Raw genomic sequence first — 23,590 nt, forward strand, 5'->3', positions numbered from 1 at the left:
CCATGGTATCCAGAGCAAGAATCTCTGGGGATGCCAGATGACCCAGTTCCACACAGACATCATGGAGGGAGCTGGTGAGGGCCTTAAATCATCAATGTACCAGGCATTGACCATGATGCAATGACCAGAGCAGATGCAAACACTGGTCTCTTGTGCTTCCATGTTTTGAAGGCCACACAGTCACCCTGGAGAGCAGACCAGGTACTACCCACATTACTGTGAGTTTCCCTAATTCTTGGCCTCTGTACACATGGCCATATAATAGGGGAAGGGGAAACCCATGAAGGCACACAGAATGGGGTGATGCATCCATATATGAACTGAAGGTTGAGGAAAGGCAGGCAGGAAGCACTCCCACTATCCACTCACTTTTCAGATAGTTACAGAGCAGCACCCTGTTGAGCACCCATAATTAAATAACACTGCAGACTCGTCTCTCTTTCTCACAGAGGCAATATGCCACAAGGGTGATAAAGGGAATTGCATTTCAGGCTTCCTGAGGAGTGGAGGACAGGTGGTTACAGCACTGTCTAGAGACCTCTGTGACCAAGGGCTGATTATGGTTAGCACACAGGATACCCTGGGAGGGCAGTTTGGGAGGGAAGCGAGACCTGTAGTGCTGCTTACAACTGTCCTCCTCAGGATCAGAGTTTCCCTTCTTGGCTCCTGGCAGGTCTTGGAAGGTGGGACAACCAGCCCTATCAAATCTGATTGAGTTGGGCCAAGCCTAGCTCACTGAAAATGAGAACTACAGTGAGAAGGAATTGGCCTGGGTCTGTTGGCTTTTGAGGAGGACATAGGGCACTTTAGATGGAGAAAGCCTCTCAGACTTGGGGCCTCCTGCAACACAGAGGCATGCAGAAGTCAGTGGGGTGAGGCAAAATAGGAAGTTTTCCTGGGCTGCATTTGTGCACAGAGCTGTTCCTGACAGGCCCTGGAAGGCTTTGGGGCTTTCAAGGAGCAAGGACAGTTGGGGATTTTTCTAAGGCAGGGCTGGTACCAGACTGAGCTCAAGGTCTACTTACAGATCTTGTGCCAGCCTCACCTCCAATGACCTCACCAGATCAATCTGAAAATCAAGGTCAGACACCCGGTCAGGTGGAATTCAAGGGCAGGTCTGTCGCTGGTTCCTTGGCAGGTGCCCTCAGCTCCACTTAGGGCTAAAGTCTTGCAAAGTACCCGCCCTTCGTTTCCCCTTCACTTTACCTCTTCTATTTCTCTCAGTTTTCATTTCTACTCTTAAATCTATAGTTATTTAAAACATTAAATTCTAAGATAATATAATTTTAAGTTAAGATTTCATTAGTTTCCACATGTTCAGTTGAGTCACACATAAGCTCATTGTCAATTGGTACAATCTTCACATCTGTCTAGTTCCACCTTTCTGCTCAGTGTTGGACCCATCCATACCCCTGTCTTTCCTGCTAGTCCCCACCCACCGCTGACCTTTCTCTCACTGTGATTTACTAACCTGGGTTTTTCATATCAGTTTATGAGATTCTGTTTGCCCAAACATTCCTGGAGGAGACTGGATGTTACTGCTGTTTGACAGAAGAGAAAACAACAGATAGACAAAGTCTATAGGGAAAATGTAGAGACCATTGTGTATGTACTCACCTTTTCATGTCAGAAAATGTTTTCCATGATTTCAGTGATACAAAGGTACCTATTAATGACTGATTCATTGCATTTGAAAAACAACAATAATGAAAAATCACAACAGGAAACCTTTCTTTACAACGAATAATCAGATAGATGTTTTTTATTACAAGTATGAAAGAGGTCTCATGAGTTCATATTGTGAGGTAAATGACAAATTCTTCTAACTCAAAGGGAATCACCAAGGCAAACAAGCACACAAAACACTGAGCCTCCTAAACCTGATACATGCAGGCACACATCCCTGAAATGTACTATTTCCCAATCCACTGACACATTTTAAGGAAGGTGCTGAACAACAATGTGAAGGACATGGGGGGCAGAGCACAGCCCTATCTCGCAGCTCTCATCAGAGCTCTAAACAGCCTTCCCTAGAACTCCTAGGAGTAAGAATAGAGTTTTCCCCACACAGAATGCTGCACAAATATTCAAGAGTTTGATTCACAGTACTCTTTGAAGCAGGAAGTAACTGGGACCCTCCCTACCCTCAACGTAGTGTACGCACAGGAGAGTTGTCTGGATGATGCTGTTTACTGTAGCTGGGGGGAACATTGCCCTGGCCCCAGGGCCACAGAGCTTCAGGGCTAAGGATGACAAACTCATGGCATGACAAGGTTTTCCCTGGGCCAGCCAGTGCACTGGGCATCTCCACTGCAATCCAGTGCCTCCCAAAGCCAGGGACAGCACTGGGAAAGGACATTTGTATGCCTGGGTAGCCAGTCAGGTGAGGAGCAGCCCTGCCTGACACAGCTGCACAAAGTGTGTCTCTCTGGAGCTAAACCTCCAGCAGATCCCACCCATTGCCTTCATCAGGTCTGCAGCAAGGATGTCACACAGAAGCACAGCAACACACTTGAAGTTTACTCAAACTAAATCGATTAGCTTCCCTTCAAGAAATGACTGAAAATGCACAAGTCTGGAAAATCAAGTCTGAGAACACTGCTCTGCATTTTGTATAAATAAACTGATCCTTTACAAGACATGGTGGTAATGCCCGTGGGTGGGTCTGCTATGGCAGAGATATAGACTCATGAACACAGGTTTTGTAACTGCAATAGAAAAATTGCAAATAAATGATGCATGTGCATGACTTTCTGTTTATATTGCACTTAAGGAAGGGGGATCGAGGCAGCAACCTAGATTTACTGAGCTGCCTCAGTAAACCCAGGGAACAATGCACCACATGATTCCATCACCCAATTGTGAAAGCTCAGCAACTTGGTTCCTGCTTCTTGCTGCTGTTGCTTAACAATTTTGAGGTGTTTCTATCTGTGCCAGCCATCTCTGCCTCTCTTAGCTTCTGTCCCCAGGGTGTAGATCAGACTATGTGTTTACAAAAGGTTCCTTCTTGATTTCGGACCAGTGGCAGCCTCTCATGTACTGGAAATAATTCTTCAAGTTTGGCCATAAGAAACCTGATACAATGTGCTTGAGAGGAAATGAGATAGTCTGATATACATGCAGGAAACTCATTTTGTCTGTGCCAGACTCAGCTGCTACTGAAGCCCATATTTTTGAGGTAAAAAGGTATGAGTTGGAGTGTTGGAAGGCACAGTAACATCCCCAAGTTCAGTTTCTTTTTTGCTCCCCTCATTTCACTAAGCTACAGAATGGATTCTGAGTGTTCAAACACATAGGGTGTGAAGTGCAGCAGAAATCTGTAAAAACTTCAGTTAACTGGGGTGTGAAAAGACAAGGAAAGTTTTTTGGCAAAATACACCTCTAAACACATATTTAAAGCATCAAAGAAACCAAGAAGAAGACAAAGATGAAGATGAAGAGGAAGAGGAAGAAGAAGAAGAAGAAGAAGAAGAAGAAGAAGAAGAAGAAGAAGAAGAAGAAGAAGAAGAAGAGAAGAAGGAAAAAGAAGGAAAAAAAAGAAAAACAAAAAGTTATGCCAATGTGTGTGGTTTTGTCTCCAATGCCTCAGCCTCATTTAGAAAGCAAAGGATCAAAATTTGCAGAATGGAAGGCTCACTGTGGAAAATGGACTTTGCCCCAAGGCACTGATGGTGTGTCTGGCCCACTATGTAAGTCCAACCCAGGGCAAAGCCTGGAGCCTGGTGGAGGCTGAGGCCAGGACTCAGGAGTTGAAGCCCCTGGGGCTGAGGTGGCAGAGACTTTGCTGCACCCTCATGGCTCTGCCTTATTGGGCCTGCAGGGCTGCAGCATGGATGCAGTGGTGGAAATGGGTGTAAGGCAGGAGGTGCTGGCTCCTCTGCATGCTGCACATTCCCTGCTTGACCTGAGCACAGGAAGATTCAAGTCCTCCTTGCTGGAAAAAGAGACTCTGAAGAAGATTCTGGGTGTCCTCTACCAGACACAGATGAACACAGTGACTTCTCAGGTAGGGAGGGCAGGACACCCACCACAGAGGGATCTGCATGGCTTCATGTGTTGGGGGTTTAAAAGTTATCATGAATGATGTGTTGCCTTCCTGAATAAAAGACTCCTTATTTTATATATCTATAAAGTTAAGTGTGAATTTTCTTCTATATGCATATCCTAATTAAATACAAAAGAATATTAAGTCATCCATTTCCACTCACCTATTCAAGAAAATACCAACTATTTATTCTTAAGTGAATTGAACAGAAGAGAAGTAATACTGAATGGAGCACTATAAATAATGCAGTGGAAAAACAAAATGGAAAAAACCACAAGGCATCCCTCCCTGGATGAGAGGTCTTCCATCCCTCCCAGGAAGAGAGGTCTGCCATCTCTCTCATGTCCTCACCTGCTGTGCAGGCCTGTGTCTCTTCACTGCTGGGTGGAGAGAGAGCCAGGACACAAACTCTCTTCCATCTCAGGAAAGATCAGGGACATGGCCTAGGACATAGCCTTCTTTCAGCATTTTCAGGAGCTGTAATTTATAATTAACTCAGCTGCTGTGCTGTGGAACATTCAGGGTTTCTAACAGTCCACACCTTAACTGATGAAGAAGAGAATATGGTGTCTTTCAATTTCATTTCTTATAATGACCCTTAGAAGTGGAATTTCCAGGTTAAATGTATATAAGGTGAACTTCACAGATTTTTCACCTGAAGCCTCAGCATAGAGTTAGAGCCTGGTAGAGGAAGACTGAATCTGCTCAGATCTATGTGGAGATCTAAAGTCAGAGAGATGGTCCAGGCAGAGGTGCAGGACACCATGGCTAAAAAAGGCCTGGTCCAGGTCATCTCATCCTTGAGTAAGTTCTCAGGAAAGCATCACACACTGCACGCTGGACAGGAGAGAGCTCGAATGGTTTCAGAGCTCCTGCCTACATGCCTGAGGCCCCCTCTCTCACTCAGGGAAGCTCTGTATGACAAGGTCAGTCTGTTACAGAGCCCAACTTGTCTGAATGTTTTCCACCCAGGTGCAGATCTGAACTGCCACATGTGGACTCACCGTAGCTATGGAGCAGGACAGGTGTTTACAGGGAGCAGGTCAGGAGATCGGGACACTGCAGGCAGGTCAGGGTATGAAGCCTTACATAAGAGACCAGGCCCTCACCAGCCCCAGTTTCCTCCAGCAGTAACCACACCATGCAAGAGTGTGCATTAAATCTGAGTAACTGAAAGGAATTACTCACAAAATGATATATCATAGAGATAGTTTGAAGATACAAAAGTAAATGGTAGCATCCTTAAGTAAAATGAGATGTGACCCTTAATGGATATGTGGTGTCCATTGATGTCCCCAAACCACATGCATCAGAAGGAAACAGTCTGATGAACAGAGCAATAAGGAGCACAGACAATGTGTAAAAATCACAGCTGCTTAATAACAACAACAAAGCTGGGATACAATATGTGCACCGGTGAATTTTAGCCAGTATATAATAAAGAATAAATACTGATTGTTTTTCAATTCTTCAATCAAGTTGAAGGAAAAACCAAAACCAACTTCTTTTACGTGAGAAAATGATACTGAAAATGAAGCCAGACAATAATGTGTTAAAAATAATATAAATGAAAAAACTCTGTTGGCTAATATTCCTACCAAACATACACAAAACTGTTTGGCTAAATGTTTGCCATCGTAACTCACCTGCATATTCAAAATTAACCAACATGATCAACACTGGGCTCAATCTCAGTGGTGCAAGAATGGTCCCTCTCACACAAACTAACTGTTTCCACCGGTTTTAACATGTTGTATCTTGGGGCTGGGGGTTTAGCTCAGCGGCATAAGCGCCTGCCTTGAAAGCAGGCAGTCGTGAGTTCGATCCCTGGTACCGATAAAAAGGAAAAAGACAAAAAAAAAAAAAAAAAAAAAAAAAAACATGTTGTATCTTACTATACTTTATGATATATAGTAGTATAAACAAAACTTTATAGACAAAGAGATAATATAGAAACCATTTTTCATTTTCTGTTAACTGATTCTAAATACCCTGTAATTCTTTCATTCTCTTGAATGGCTTCACACTGTCTTGATATGCTTGATGCTATAGTATACAATTTATACTCAAATAATTCAAGGAATGAAGCACTATGGTTACTACTATTATGTTAAATTATCTGGGAGTGAAACACAATTATGCTTAAATTGTTCCATTATGAGCAGTGTTGTTCTATTACAATGTCCTCTTTTATCTTGATCTCCAGCCTTTTTTAAAAAATTAAACTATTTTTTATTTTTTATCAATTAAGGGAAAACTAAATTAAAAAATAACGGGATATATTATTGTAACTATTTGTTTTCCTATTAACCTGATTTGAACCCCAATATTTGTTCTCCCCACCTTGTTCTGTCTGATTTTACTATATTCTATTTTGTTTGATAGTATCAAGTTTGAGGGCATAAGCAACCACTTTGAGGGCAATAAGATTTACTATGATGCCCATTATAGTTTGACTATTATCTTCTTTTGAAATCTTGTAAGGTCTCCAGTTTAAGTTTTATTGGTCTTGGTCTGTACTGTTTTGATCAATTCTATTATACCTGATGATATAGGCAACTCGTTTTAAAAATAGCAAGAGGCACAATGGTAACCATTTTTGATCATCTGATATTCTATTTTTGAATCATGTACTATGCCCATCCTTCTGTTCTAACCAACTCTGTTTTGTTTAGTCATCTTAAGATTTATTCTCTTCAAAAAATGTAATAAGAATTGTGGGAGTAAAAAACCTCAAAATGTGTAATTGTTATTGTGAAAAAGAGGAAAGGAAGGTGGTGTAAGGGATATAACTTCATGCTTGAGTGTGTAGGATGGAAAAACATATTACTGAGCTTTTGTTGGATCACTGAACATAACTTTCTGCAATCTCACTATATGAATGTCCACTTTCTATGCTTTAATTTTATAATTTGGACAACTGTTTCTAAGATGACAATATGTAACCTATTAACTAGTGAGTTCTTACTGTATATTTCTTTAAATTCTGCATTACTTGTACCCTTTTACTCCTTTGTTTTTATTTCTTTTTTCTCTTTAATTAAAAAATAATCAAACCTGGAGTGGATATCTTTTATTTATTTATTTTTTTGGCACTTGAGATCAAACTCATGACCTCACACTTGCCAGGCAGGTGCTTAAGCCACTGAGCTAAGTCCACAGCCCACCAATTGATATGTTTTACATCTTGTCCTCTTCAGAGTAGTTGTCTCTACTCTTACACTTGATACCAGCAAGCATACCAAATGTGAATAAAATCAGTCACGGCCAAATAACATTCAAACAAACCAGCTTCAAAGAAGATCAGTCATAGAAGACAATGTTAGTAATATAGGGATTCAGTTTTAGTTAATAGGAAATTAAGGATAGTTACCATGGTATAACCTGCTATTTTTTATCTCTCTGTGCCCTCAAATCTAATATGACTAGACAGACCAGAACAAAATATAACCAAACTAAACAGAGCAACAAGACTACTGTAGCTTTTAAATCCAGAAACACTTTTAACAATGTCCACTGCCTTCCTTTTTTAGGCAATTCCTCACCTTTCTCCTTCTCAGGATACTATTATTCACTGTTCAGAGTGATATTAGTCTAGCCTCTTATGTTCAATTTCAGCATACATAAAGACAAAGACAGATACTACAAAGAGAATGAGAGACATTATGGTAGTCATTATCGACTTCCCCAAAATCAGTCTTGAAGACCGAAAAAGCCTGCATCATCCTGTAATTATTTGATTAGTTTTATAATGTTTGGTGCATATTCAATGAGTGTGAAGATGGGAACAACTATTTGGAAGAAAACTAAACACAGTAAGATAGACAGTGAACATCTTCAGTGGACTTGCTTTGAAATCTGTGTTTCCTTATCTTGTTTCCTAATGAACTGTTCTGTTCTGTTTTGTCATGTTTAATCTTACCCTTTTTATTAAAAAAGTGTGTAGGACAGATAGGCATATTAATAACTTTTTGTTGGATCATTGAGGTGAACTGTCGACAGTGTCATTAATTGAATATCACTTTGTATGCTTTAAATTTGTAACTTGAACAACTACTTCTAAGATGACAATACGAAACTAATCAACTAGTGATTTCTTATTGTTTATTTTTCTGAAATTCTGTATTATTTCTACACTTTTATCTTTAAATAAACATTACAATTCACCAAAAAATATGAAATTTAAGTTTTAAAGACAAAATATTAAGTACACAGGCACTATCCATTTTTAAAAGTGAAAAGCCCATTTCAGTTTGGCATGTTTAATTACAAGATGCCATGTTGAAGCACAAAAACACTTTAAAAAATCTAGAGAGTTACAAGGAATTAACTGAAAATCATACAACGTATGCAATTGAGTAGAGCTCCAAATCAGATTTGTCTTTTGTGGAATATTTGTGAAGAAATATTGACATCTAACTTCTGTATTGATTATTTCTTCAGGTCTCCTTGGGATTTTTAAAGTAAACTTAGATCTAAACTGTCTGAACAGTGATTCTTTTTCTATGTATTTAACAAGAAACATGGATTGCCATATTTCTCTCATTGTTAACCCGCATAGGATCTTTGCCCAGTGAGCTCTTTCAGATATGTAACAATGATCATGTGTGCTGAGAGTATTCCCATAACACATAGGATTTATCAATTTTGTGAGTTTTTTCACGTATTTCACTTACAATCTGGCTGATGAAAGTGTCTCCACTTGCTTACATAGCCAGTGGTTCTTCCCAGTGTGAATTCTTTCATGTGTTTTGCAATGACTGTATGGGGTAAAAGCTTTGCCACATTGTTATATACATAGGGTTGCTTTACCAGTGTGAAGTCATGGATGTATTTTACAATATCAATGTGTGGTGAAAGCTTTCCCACATTCTTCACATACACAGGGTTTCTCAACACTGCAAATTTTTCATGTATTGGACAATGAGCATTTCTGCTGAAACCTTTCCCTCATTCCTTACATATGTAAGTTTTCTGCCCAGTGTGAAGATTTTCCTGCATCATGCAATATGTACGTGTGCTGAAACCATTCTCATGATGCCTATATACACTGGTTTTATCTTGAGTGTGAACATTCATGTTGCTTACAATGTCCATGTAGGGTAAAAACTTTCCCACATTGCTTACATACATAGGGTTTCTCTCCAATGTGAATTCTTTCATGCTTCCAACAATCTCCCTGTGTTTTAAAAGCTTTCCCACATTGCTTACATACAGAGTGTCTCTCCAGTGTGAATACTTTCATGTTCCTTACAATTTGCACGTGTGATAAAAGCTTTTCCACATTGCTTACATACATATGGTTTCTATCCAGTGTGAATTCTTTCATGTATCTTCCAATCTCCCCATGTGATAAAAGCTTTCCCACATTGCTTACAAATATATGGTTTCTTTCCATTGTGAATTCTTTCATGTTTCTTAGAATCTCCCTGTGTTTTAAAAGTTTTACCACATTGCTTACATACATAGGGTTTCTCTCCAGTGTGAATTCTTTCATGAACCTTACAATTTGCATGTCTGTTAAAAGCTTTCCTACATTGCTTACATACATATGGTTTCTTCCCAGTGTGAACGTTTCATGTTGCTTACAATGTCCACATCTGGTGAATCCTTTTCCACACTGCTGATATACATAGGGTTTCTATCCATTGTGAATTCTTTCATGTTTCTAACAATCTCCCTGTGTTTTAAAAGCTTTCCGACATTGCTTACATACATAAGGTTTCTCTCCAGTGTGAATTCTTTCATGTTCCTTACAATTTCCAGGTTGGATGAAACCTTTTCCACATTGCTTACACACATAGGGTTTCTCTCCAGTGTGAACATTTTCATGTGTTTGAAAATGAATTTTACTGCTAAAAGCTGTCCCACATTTCTTACATATATGCAATTTCTGCCCAGTGTGAAGTATTTCATGGATTACACAATAAGTACATGTGCTGAAAGCTTTCTCACAGTGCTTACATTCATAACATTTTTCCCTGGAGTGAAGACTTTCATGTACTTGACAATATGCATGTGTTGCAAATGCTTTCCCATGCTGATTACATATGTAGGGTCTCTCTCCTCTGTGAATTCTTTCATGTTTCTTACAAATTCCATGTATAGTAAAACCTTTCCTGCATTGATTGCATACATAGGGTTTCCCTCCACTGCAAAATTTTTCATGGATCTGAACATTGTGTTGTGTTTCTGTTTCTTTCACATTCACATTACCTTCTGCAGTACAAAGGAATACTTCTTTACACTGATCCCAAGATGTATGTCCATAGGATTACCCTAGCTTGCCATTTCTGTAAAGAAAAATACAGGATTCATATATAGGATTTATAACCATATTACTAAGTTTTTGTTGGAGAGTTGAACAAAACTGCTTGCAGTCTCGCTGTTTGAATCCCCACTTTGTATGTTTCACTTTTGTATTTCATAACTATTTCTATGAGCAGCATATGTAATCATCATCTTGCGATTTCTTACTGTTTATTTTCACTTTGAAAGTAGTATTATTTCTACTTATTTTGTTTTGTTTAATCTTTCCTTATATTAAATTTAAAAAAGAACAATTCACAGTGAAATGGGTCTCCGTTTAATGACTGCATTAATGTCAAGTTCTGCTTTTAATGCCCGCTAAGAAATTCTGACCATGAAGCTACAGAATGGCCTTGTAAGATATGTTGAAAACAACCATTCCCAAAAGACTGGTACACATTTGGAAATCTTAAATTTGGTACTTTAAAATTCAGAATCTTTAGCTTCACTTTGGGCATGGGTACATATGTGTATCGTATACAGATTATTCTGATATGTTTCCCCATCACAATCTCCCTTCTGTCCTTAACCTGTAGTTCCCTTTTCCATATGGTCAGTCTTACTTTTCCCTATCAACTCTCTTTCATTTCATTCCACAATTTATATTTTGGTTTCTCATCTAAAAGAAACCCTGTGACCTTTTAGGTTTTATAGCTGAGCTATTTCACTGAATTGATGGGTGAAAGACCCATCTATTTCTTATGTCAAATGACATTGTATTTTTATGTTTTGACATTATATAACACATATTTTTCTTTTCTGGGCTGGAAATGAACAACAGGTATTAGCATAAAATCTATAGATTTTTAAAAATCTATTTTAAGAGATTTTCACTGATCATTAAGCTGTGAAGTTTGAACTTCAATTTGCCATTCTGCAAAATCTGATTCCTAGTATGCTGGGTTTAGAAAAATGCACAATCACAGTGAGTCTATTAACATTTTCCTTCCCCACACGTCCAGTGATAGATAGCTAAGCTTCAAGGCCTGATCTGTTATAACTTGATCTGCTTTGTATATGAGTAAGCATGCATCAGTATTTTATGCAGATTTGAGATTTTAAAAATATCCAGGAAAAGTATCAGGGAATCAATTTCTAGAGACAACTGCATACTGATATTCAAAATGAGTGCACTAACATTCCACCAGCCTACTAAGAATATTAATCAGAATCGCTGATTGTCTAGAGCATGGCTTGGAAACATGAGCACTCAGTTTTATTTCAAATTCTATTGCAATCTTAGCAATTGTTAGACAATGAATGTGCATAGAAGAAAACACATTCCACATAACGGAAGTACCTGAAATAATAGTAACTGAAATAAAGAAACAACATTGGGAAGCATCAAAGAAATTCAAACTAGAAATAATCTTGTAGGTAAAAAAAAAAAAGAAATGAAGGAGATTCTGAACATATCTAAAGAAGACATAGTTAAAAAACTGGAGGAACTAAACAAAAAGATAGAATCCCTGGATGAACTCTATAAGAAACAAACAGAATACATAAAGCAGATGCAGAGTGATATACAGGAAATCAAAAACTCCTTTGAACGTTGTAAAAACTGCCTCAATGAATGTGAAGATACAATCTCAGACCTCGAAGACAAGATTGCAGCTAGTGAGCAGGAAAGGAAAGATGTTTTTAAAATAACAAGAAATCAGGAAATAACTATTCAACACCTGCAAGATGACGCAAAGCAGAACAACATTAGGTTGATAGGGATAAATGAAAAAGAAGGGGGACAACATAAAGGATATCAAGAGGATATTTAGAGAAGTAATAGTTGAAAATTTCCCAAACACAAGATTGGAAACTGATATCAAGATCAATGAAGCATTTAGAAATCCAAATAGCCATAACCAAAATAAATCTACACCCAGACATATAATAATGACCATCCCAGAAATTGAGCAAAAGAATAGAATATTAAAAGCTGCCAAAGAGAAGAGACAGATCACCTATAAAGGAAAATGTATCAGAATCACAGCAGACTTCTCAGCAAAAACAATAAAGTCAAGAAGAGCATGCAATGAAGTATTTCATATCCTAAAGGAAAATGATTGCCAACCTAGACTGATGTACCCTGCAAAACTGTCCTTCAAAATCAATGGAGAAATAAGATTATTCTATGACAAAGAAAAGCTGAAAAACTTCATGATCACCAAGCCAACCCTGCAAAGAATACTGAAAGACAGCCTAGATACATTTAGGAAAAAACCTCTAAACAAAAAAGACAGTTAAAAAGAGCAGAAAGATAAAGATGCAACAGCAGAAAGATAACATGTCAACAATAAACCAATATATAACAGTTCTAACCATTAATGTAAATGGTCTCAATGGACCAATAAAAGAAACCAACTGGCAGAATGGATTAAGAAACAAAATCCAACCATATGCTGTCTACAAGAAACCCATCTAAATCCAAAATGATACTCACAGACTGAAAGTCAAAGATGGAAAACAATATTTCATGCAACAGGAACCAAAGCAAAACAAAACAAAACAAACAAATAAACAAAAAAACAGAGGTAGCTATTCTGTTTGCAGACAATGTGAACTTCAAGCCAATAATGATCAGAAGGGATAAAGAAGGTCACTAAACACTGCTTAGGGGAAAACTCCAAGAGGAAGAGAAAACTATCTTGAATTTATATGCACCAAACTCCAGAGCACCCAATTATATAAAACAAGTACTAACAAAAATGAAAAATCAAATTAGCACTAACACAATTCAAACAGGAGATATTAACATATCAGTGACACCAATGGACAGATCAACCAGACAGAAAATGAGCAAATAAATAAAAGAACTGAATCGCACCTGTGAATAAATGGACTTAATAGACATATACAGAGTACTCTACCCAACAACAACAGAATACACATTCTTCTCAGTATTACATGGGTCATTTTCTGAAATAGACCACATATTAATTCACAGAGCATATTTAAATAAATACAAAATGGTTGAAATTATCCCTTGCATGCTACCAGACCATACCACTATGAAATTAGAAATTAATAATAAAAGATACTTCAAAATTCCCACAAACACATGGAAACTGAATAACACTCTTGAGTAATCAATGAGTCACAGAGGAAATTAAAGCAGAAATTAAACAATACCTACAAAGAAATGAAAAAACAAATACAACATACCAGAATCAATGTGATGTAATGAAAGCTGTCCTCTGAGGAAAATTTATGGCACAAGTTCCCACATTAGGAAAATAGAATGAATAGAAATATATAACCTGATGTTATACCTCAAATATCTAGAAAAAGAAGAGCAAGTCAAGCGCAAAGCCAAAAGAAAAGAAGAAATTATAGAAATCAATGCAATAGAGACCAAAAAAAAAAAAATCCAAAAAATCAATGAATCAAAGACTTGGTTCTTTGAAAGAATAAATAAAATCGAAGAGCCCCTAGCCAACCTTATTTTAAAAATGGAAGAAAATGTTCAAATGCATGCAATAAGGAATAAAAGAGGTGAAATTACTACAGACCCTATTGAAATACAGAAGATCAACAACACCTATTTCGAAAACCTCTACTTTCAAAGATTTTATAACACAGAGGAAATAGACAGATATCTAAAGCATATGAAGTACCAAAGCTAGGTCATGAAGATGTAAATCTACAGAATAACCCAAATTCTATTAATGAAATTGAAAACATAATAAAATTGTTACCTACAAAGAAGAGCCGAGGCACAGACGGATTCACTGAAGAATTCTACAAGAAATATAAAGAAGACCTAATGCCAACACTCTGTAAACTCTTCAATGAAATGGAAACGGAAGCAATCCTTCATAAATTGTTCCTAGAAGCAAATATTACTGTAGTACAAAAACCAGAGGAGGACCCAACTGAAAAAAAGAACTACAGAACAATCTCCCTAATGAACAAGGATGCAAAAATCCTCAATAAAATACTGGCAAATAGGATGCAGCAAATCAACAAGAAGATCATATATCATGACCAAGGGGGATTCATCCAAAGCATACTGAGATTGTTTAATATATGTAAATCAATAAATCTAATGCACCATATCAATAGAGCCAGAAGTTATAATCACATGATCATTAATATAGATGCAGAAAAAGCTTTTGATAAGGTCCAACATTCATTTATGATAAGAACCTTGCAGAAAATTGGAATAGATAGTCCTTACCTCAATATAATTAAGGCCAGCAATGACAAAACAAGAGCCAGTACCATACTAAATGGTCAAAAATTGAAGGCCTTTACTTTAAATCAGGCACAAGACAAGGATGTCCCTTATCACAGCTCCTATTTAATATAGTACTGGAAATAATGGGCAGAGCAATTAGACAAGACAGAAACATAAAAGGCATAAAGATAGGAAAAGAAGAAGTTAAATGATCAGTATTTGCAGATGACATGATACTTTGTATAGAAGATCCCTCAAGCTCCATTGAAAGACTCCTAGATATATTAATTCAGTAATGTAGCTGGATACAGAATCAATGCTCAAAAATCAATAGTATTTCTATACACTAACAACAAAGTCACACAGACAGAAATAAGAGAGGCCACACCCTTCACACTAGCAAACAAAAAAAAATGAAATATTTAGGAATTACTCTCATGAAAGAAGTGAAAGACCTATACAGGGAAAATTATAACACACTGAAAAATGAAATTGAAGATGATCTCAGAAAATGGAAAGACATCCCTTGCTCATGAATAGAAAGAGTAAATATTGTGAAAATGGGCATTCTCCCAAAACATTTATTCAGATGCAATGCAATCCCGATAAAAATACCATCAACATACCTCATAGAACTTGAGAAATCACCCCTAAAATCATCTGGAATAAGAAGAAACCTAGAATAGCAAGGACAATTAGAAGCAGCAAAAGCAAGGCAGGAGGTACCACAATCCCTGACTTGAAGTTATACTACAAAGCAACTGTAGTACAATCAACATGGTACTGGAATTGAAACAGAGCCGAAGATCAGTGGAATAGATGAGAAGATACAACCACCACTACAAACACACTGAACTCCCTTATCTTTGATAAATGGGCCAAACATGTTCACTGGAAGAATGACATTCTGTTTAATAAATGGTGGTGAAAAACTGGCTCTCCATATGCCTAAAACTAAAACGAGACCCATGCCTATCACCATGTACTAAAATAAAATCTAAATGGATCAAAGATATAATATTAAAACCAAAACACTCAATCTATTGGAATACAAATTGGGAAAAACCTTGAAAACTAGGAGTAGGTAGAGAATTGATGAACAGGACTCAAACCGCATGGGAAATGCTTCCCAGAATCAATCATTGGGATCACCTCTTATTAAAAAGTTTCTGCACATCAATAGAAATCTCCAGTATAGTGAAAAGAAAACCCACAAACTGGGAAAATGTCTTAGTGAACTGCCCCTCAGACAGAGGACTTCTATCTAAAACAGATGAAGCATTTTAAAAAATGAGACCGCCAAAATTCAAAGACCCAATCCAAAAATGAGCATCTGAGATGAATAAACAATTTTGAGATGAAGAAATACAAATGACAAATAAATACATGAAAAAATGTTCACCATCCATGGTCATTAGAGAAATGCAAATTAAAACCACATTGAAATTTCATCTCACTCCTGAAAGAATAGCCAAGACCAAGAAAACCACAAACAACAAATGTTGGAGACGCTGTTGGGAAAAAGGAACTCTTCTGCACTGTTTGTGGGAGTGTAGACTGGTGCAACCATTGTGGACATCAGTCTGGAGATTTCTCAGAAAGCTGGGACTGGCAGCACCTTTTGACCCAGCTCTTCTACTTCTAGGCATATTCACCGAGGAACTGAAAGCATCATTCCACAGTGATATATGTGCACCCATTTTTATAGCAGCACAATTTATAACAGCCAGATCTTGGAAACAACCTAAGTGTCCATCAACTGAGGAATGGATAAAAAAGTTATGGTGTTTTTATACAATGGAGTACTACTCAGCTATAAAGAATGATCACATTAACATATAAATAAATGGATGCAGATTGAGACCATACTCATAAGTGAAATAAATCAAACTCACATGTATAAATACCAAATATATTCCCTAGTATAAGAAATGATAATACATAGAAGTATGTGGTAATCATGATACCAAATCATATTGGTTTGAATCCATATAATGTTTTCACTCATTAAGTGCAAAGGTTTTACCCTGGGTTTTTTGATTTTATATTGGTGATAGTACGAATAGCTATTCTAAAGAAAATAACACATCATAAAAGCTAGTGCTGATTTAATATCCTCTTCTTTGGAACTCCCATCAAGCTGTTGTACATGTTTCCACTGGTTTTAACATGTTGTATCTTAATATATTTTACTGTATGTGATAGTATAAATAAAATTTTCCACAGGCAAAGAGATAATATAGAAATCATTGTTCATTTTCTGTTAATTGGCTCTAAATACCCTGTAATTTTTTCATTCTCTTGAATGGCTTCTCACTGTCTTGATATGATTGATTGTATAGTATACGAAGTTATACTCAAACAATTCAAGGAAAGAGGCACTATGGTGACTACTATTATGTTAGATTATCTGGTGATGAAACAAAATGATGCTTTAATTGTTCAGTTCTGACCTGTGTTGTTCTATTACAATGTCTCTTCTATCTCGATCTCCACCCTTTTTAAAAAAAATTCTATTTTTTTAAAGGAAAACTAAATTAAAAAATAGAGGGATATATTATAGTAACTTTTTTGTTTTCCTATTAACCTGATTTTTAACCCCAGTATTGCTCTCCCCATCTTGTTCTGCCTGATTTTACTATATTCTATTTTGTTTGATAGTATCAAGTTTGAGGGTATAGGCAACCACGATGTAGGCAATAAGATTTACTATGATGCCCATTATGGTTTGACTATTATCCTCTTTTGAAATCCAATAAGGTCTTCAGTGTAGATTTTATTGGTCTTGTTCTGTACTGTGTTGATCAATTCTATTATACCTGATGATATAGCAATTCTTTTTAAAAATAGCAAAAGGCACAATGGTAAACATTTTTGATCAGCTGATATTCTATTTTTGCGTCAAGTACTATGCCCATCATTATGTTCTAACCAACTCTGGTTTGTTAACTCACTTGAGGTTTTATTCTCTTCAAAAAAAGTAATAAGAAATACGGGAGTAAAAAAACCTCAAAAGTGTAATTGTTATTGTGAAGAAGAGAGGAAAGGAAGGTGGTCTAAGAGATATAAGTGCCTGTTTAAGTGTGTAGGGAGAAAAACATATTACTGAGCTTTGTTGGATCACTGAACGGAACTCTCTGCAATCACACTGTAGGAATGTTCACTTTATATGCTTTAATTTTATAATTTGAACAACTGTTTCTAAGAAGACAATATGTAACCTATTAACTAGGGATTTCTTACTGTATTTTTTCTTGAAATTCTGCATGATTTGTACCCTTTACTGCTTTGTTTTTTTATGTTCTTTTTTTCTCTTTAAAAAAATTAAACTGGAATTTATATCTTTTATTTATTTTTTGGTACTGGGGATCAAACTGATTACTTTACACTTGTCAGGCAGGAACTTAAGCCACTGAGCTATATCCCCAGCCACCCAATATATATCTTTCACATCTTATCATCTTCAGAGAAGTGGCCTCTACTCTTGGACTTGATGCCAGCAAGCATAAAAAATGTGAATAAAATCAGTCAAGGCCAAATAACATTCAAACAAACCAGCTTCCAATAAGATCAGTCATAGTAAGACAATGTAAGTAATACAGGGTTTCAGTTTTAGTTAATAGGAAATTAAGGACAGTTACCATCATGGTATAACCTGCTATTTTTGGGTTACATCTCTGTGCCCTCAAATCTATTATGAGTAGACAGACCAGAACAAAATATAATCAAAATAAACAAAGCAACAGAACTACTATAGCTTTTAAATCCTGATACACTTTTAACAATGTCCTCTGCCCTCTTTTTTTAGGCAATTCCTCACCTTTCTCCTTCTCAGGATACTATTATTCACTGTTCAGAGTATATTAGTTTAGTCTCTTATGTTCAGTTTCAGCATACATAAAAATAAAGACATCTACTACGAAGAGAATGAGACACATTATGGTAATCATCAACTTCCCCAAAATCAGTCTTGAAGATCAAAAAAGCCTGCATCATCCTGTAATTATTTGATTAGTTCAATAATGTTAAGTATATATTCAATGCTTGTGAAGATGGGAACAACTATTTGGAAAAAAACTAGAGACAGTAAGATAGACAATGAACATCTCAGTGGACTTGCTTTGAATCCTGTGTTTCCTTAACTTGGTTCCTTATGAACTGTTCTGTTTTGTTTTGTCATGTTTAATCTGACGATCTTTAAGATAAAAAACAAGTTTGTAGAACATATAAGCATATTAATAACTTTTTGTTGGATCACTGAGGTAAAATGTTCGCAGTGTCATTATTTGAGTATCACATTCTATGCTTAATTTTGTAACTTGAACAATTACTTCTAAGATGACAATATGTAACTAATCAACTAGTGATTTCTTATTGTTTATTTTTCAGAAATTCTGTATTATTTCTACACTTTTTGTTTTTTTTTAAATAAAAATAATTCACCAAAAATATAAAATTAAGTTTTAAAGACAAAATATTAAGTACATAGACACTATCCATACTTGAAAGTGAAAAGCCCATTTCATTTACCATGTTTAATTACAAGATGCCATGTTGAAGCACAAAGACACATTAAAAAATCTAAAGAGGTATAAGTGATTAACTGAAAACCATACAAAATGTGTACTTGAGTAGAGCTCCACTTCAGATTTGTTGTTTCTGGAAAATTTGTGAAGACATATTGACATCAAACTTCTGTATTGATTATTTCTTCAGGTCTTCTTAGAACTTTTAAAGTAAACTTAGATCTAAACTGTCTGAAGAGTGCTGCTTTTTCTATGTATTTACCAATAAACATGGATTGCCATATTTCTCACACTGTTAATACACATAGGATCTAGTGAGCTCTTTCAGATATGTAACAGTGATCAGGTGTGCTGAGAGTATTCCCATAACATATAGGATTTATCTCTTGTGTGATTTTCTTCGTGTATTTCACTTACAATCTGGCTGCTGAAAATGTCTCCACTTGCTTACGTAGCCATCCCACTGTGAATTGTTTCATGTGTTTTGCAATGACTGTATGTGTTAAAAGCTTTGCCACATTGTTATGTGCATAGGGTTTCTCACCAGTGTGGAGTCATTGATGTCTTTTACAAAATCCATGTGTGGTGAAAGCTTTCCCACATTCTTCACATAAACAGGGTTTCTCAACAGTGTAAATTTTTTTCATTTATTGGACAATGAGCATTTCTGCTGAAACCTTTCCCAAATTCATTACATATATAAGATTTATGCCCAGTGTGAAGTTTTTCATGCATTATGCAATATGTACTTGTGCTCAAAAAATTCTCATGATGTTTATATACACTGGTTTTAACTTGAGTGTGAACTTTCATGTTACTTACAATGTCCATGTTGGGTAAAAGCTTTCATATATAGGCTTTACATATATAGGGTTTCTCTCCAGTGTGAATTCTTTCATGTTGCTTACAATGTCTATGTTGGGTAAAAGTTTTCCCACATTTCTTACATACATATGGTTTCTGGTCAGTGTGAATTCTTTCATGTTCCTTACACTGTCGATGTGTGTTAAAAGCTTTCCCACATTGCTTACATACATAGGGTTTCTCTCCAGTGTGAATTCTTTCATGTTCCTTACAATATCTATGTGTGGTAAAAGCTTTCCCACATTGCTTACATACATAGGGTTTCTCTCCAGTGTGAAGTCTTTCATGTCTTTTACAATCTGCCTGTGTGTTAAAAGCTTTCCCACATTGCTTACATACATAGGGTTTCTCTCCAGTGTGAATTCTTTCATGTCGCTTACAATGTCTATGTCGGGTAAAAGCTTTCCCACATTGCTTACATACATATGGTTTCTCACCAGTGTGAATTCTTTCATGTTCCTTACACTGTCTGTATCTGTTAAAACCTTTCCCACATTGCTTACATACATATGGTTTCTCTCCAGTGTGAATTATTTCATGTTGCTTACAATTTCCATAATGGGTAAAACCTTTCCCACATTGCTTACATACATATGGTCTCTCTCCAGTGTGAATTCTTACATGAACCTTGCAACATGCACGTGTTTTAAAAGCTTTCCCACATTGCTCACATACATATGGTTTCTCTCCAGTGTGAATTCTTTCATGTTGCTCACAAGCTCCATGATGGGTAAAACCTTTCCCACATTGCTTACATACATAGGGTTTCTCTCCAGTGTGAATTCTTTCGTGTTTCCTAAAGCTCCCCATGTGTTAAAAGCTTTCCCACATTGCTTATATATATAGGGTTTCTCTCCAGTGTGAATTCTTTCATGCTTCTTAAAATATCCCTGTGTGTTAAAAGCTTTCCCACATTGCTTACATACATAGGGTTTCTCTCCAGTGTGAATTCTTTCATGTTCCTTACAATGTCCATGTCGGGTAAAAGCTTTCCCACATTGCTTACATACATATGGTTTCTCGCCAGTGTGAATTCTTTCATGTTCCTTACAATGTCCAGAGATGGTAAAACCTTTCCCACATTGCTTACATACATAGGGTTTCTCTCCAGTGTGAATTCTTTCACGTATTTTACATTTTGCCCGTGTGTTAAAAGCTTTCCCACATTTCTTACATACATATGGTTTCACTCCAGTGTGAATTGTTTCATGTTGCTTACAATGTCCAGATTTGCTGAACCGTTTTCCACATTGCTGACGTACATAGGATTCCTGTCCACTGCAATATTTTTCATGGATCTGAACATTGTGGTGTGTTTCTGCTTCTTTCACATTCACATTACCTTCTTCAGTACAAAGGAATACTTCTTTACACTGATTCCAAGATGTATGTCCATAGGATTGCCCTAGCTTGTCATTTCTGTAAAAAAAAAAAATCACATATCAGATTGATAACCATATTACTAAGTTTTTATTGGAGATTTGAACAAAATTTTTTTGCAGTCTCACTGTTTGAATCCCCACTTCATATGTTTCACTTTTGTATTTCATTATTTCTATGAGCAGCATATGTAATCATTGTCTTTAGATTTCTTACTGTTTATTTTCACTTTGAAAGTGGTATCATTTCTACTTATTTTGTTCTTTTTTTTAGTTTTTCCTCACATTAAATAAAAAAATAAGAAACATTCACAGTGAAATGGGTCTCAGTTTAATGACTGCATTAATGTCAACTTCTGTTTTTAATGCCTGCTAAGAAATTCTGACCATGAAATAACAGAATGGCCTTGTAAGACATGTTGAAAACAACCATTCCCAAAAGAATGCTACACATTTGGAAATCTTAAAATTTGATACCTTTTGAAATGCAGAATCCTTATCTTGACTTTGGGCATGGGTACATATGTGAATCACATACAGATCATTATGATATGTTTGCCCATCACAATCTCCCTTCTGTCCTTAACCTGTAGTTCCCTTTTCCATATGGTCAGTCTTACTTTTCTCTATTAACTCTTTCGTTTCATTCCACAATTTATATTTTGGTTTCTCATCTAAAAGAAACCCTGTGAACTTTTAGGTTTTATAGCTGAACTATTTCACCAAATTGATGGGACAAAAAACCACCTATTTCTTATGGCAAATGACATTATATTATTTATTTTTTGACATTATATAACACATTTTTTTCTTTTCCATGCTGGGAATGAACGACAACTATTAGCATAAAATCTATATCTTTTTAAATCTGTTTTAAGACATTTTCGCTGATCATTAAGCTGTGAAGTTTGAACTTGAATTTGCCATTCTGCAAAATCTGATTCCTTGTGTGCTGGATTTACAGGTATGCACAATCACAGAGAGTCTATTAACATTTTCCTTCTCCACAAATCCAGTGATAGATAGCTAAGCTTCTTCAAGGCCTGATCTAGTATAACTTGATTTGCTTTGTATATGAGCAAGCATGTATTGGTATTTTAAGTGCATTTTGAATTTTTAAAATATATCCAGAACAAGTATGAGGGGATCAATTTCTAGAGACAACTGCACACTGATATTCAGAATGAGTGCACTTAACATTCCACCAGCCTTCTAAGAATTTTAGTCAAAATGGCTGATTCTTTAGAAGATGGCTTGGAAACACAAGAACTCCATTTTATTTCAAATTCTATTGCAATCTTAGCAATTTTTAGATGATGAATGTGTTGTATTCACATGTATATATGGGTACAAAAACTGAAGGGAGAATGTTATAACTCAAAGTGTATGCCTTTCATAAACATCTATATGCAATGTCATACATTTTCTTGATTTAATCCACTCATTATACATACCCTAGCTTATACATCTTCAGAGAATATTACTGACATTAAATTGAATATTGCCTCATTTCTTTGGCGGCATTTTTCTGCTGACTCACTAATTACTCAGGAACATTCCTTCTTCTTATGAGTGCAAATTACCTTAAGTATCTCCAGTAAATTTTGCATTCTTTTTCATCTTCCTGGATATCCCCAAGTCCTCCTGAATTGTAGACATAGAAATACCAGTGCTCATTAGAATAATACATACAAATTAATAGATTTTGTTTAGAGTTATGATATAATGTGTCCAGGTCTGAGCTATTTTTAAAAATATTTTCACATTGTTTTTAATGAAACAGCACTGATGCGTGACATACAACATTCTGAAAGCATGAGTAACAAAAGTATTTTGTCCTTACCTATTACAGTCATGTTCCTAAAGGTTTCGCCCATCACATCTCTGTAGAGGTTCTTTTGGGATGGACTCAGCAAAGTCCACTCCTCATTGCTGAAGTTCACGACCACATCCTCAAAGGTCACTACCTCCTAAAGGATCAATCATACATATATTTCTCACATGAATATTGAGACACCAGGTTTGGGATATCTTAAATTCTCTCCTACAAATCTGAATCAAAAGCAAAGTGTGGTGATATGTATCTATAATTCCAGCACTCAAAATGCTGAGGCAGGATTGTTTCAGTGAGTTCAGGGCAATTCTAGCCTCCATAGGGTGTTCAAATCCAGCTGATATACATATAGAAAGCTTGTCTCAATAAAACAAAACAAAACTAAACAAATACAACCAAACAAAACAGCTGAATGAAGACTGATTTCTTCAAATTTAAATCATGTCTTGGTCATTAATT

General features: G+C 36.2%; 1 protein-coding gene across 1 annotated transcript in view; it reads right to left on the reverse strand.

The window, feature by feature from the left end:
• LOC134474954 (putative zinc finger protein 833) overlaps positions 1–23,262 on the reverse strand; it is a 131,888-nt gene extending 108,626 nt beyond the window's left edge. The window contains exons 1-3 of the mRNA XM_063244029.1: positions 23,141–23,262; positions 22,881–22,941; positions 20,722–21,337 (exon numbers count right to left, since the gene is read on the reverse strand). Of these exons, the coding sequence (XP_063100099.1) occupies positions 20,722–21,337; positions 22,881–22,941; positions 23,141–23,174 (711 nt within the window). The 5' untranslated portion in view covers positions 23,175–23,262. The remainder of the gene's footprint in view (positions 1–20,721; positions 21,338–22,880; positions 22,942–23,140) is intronic.
• Between the last annotated feature and the right edge of the window lie 328 nt (positions 23,263–23,590).

The sequence above is a fragment of the Cavia porcellus genome, unplaced genomic scaffold, assembly GCF_034190915.1.
Source record: "Cavia porcellus strain 051 isolate PalLab524CR breed Dunkin Hartley unplaced genomic scaffold, mCavPor4.1 scaffold_46, whole genome shotgun sequence".
NCBI lineage: Eukaryota > Metazoa > Chordata > Mammalia > Rodentia > Caviidae > Cavia > Cavia porcellus.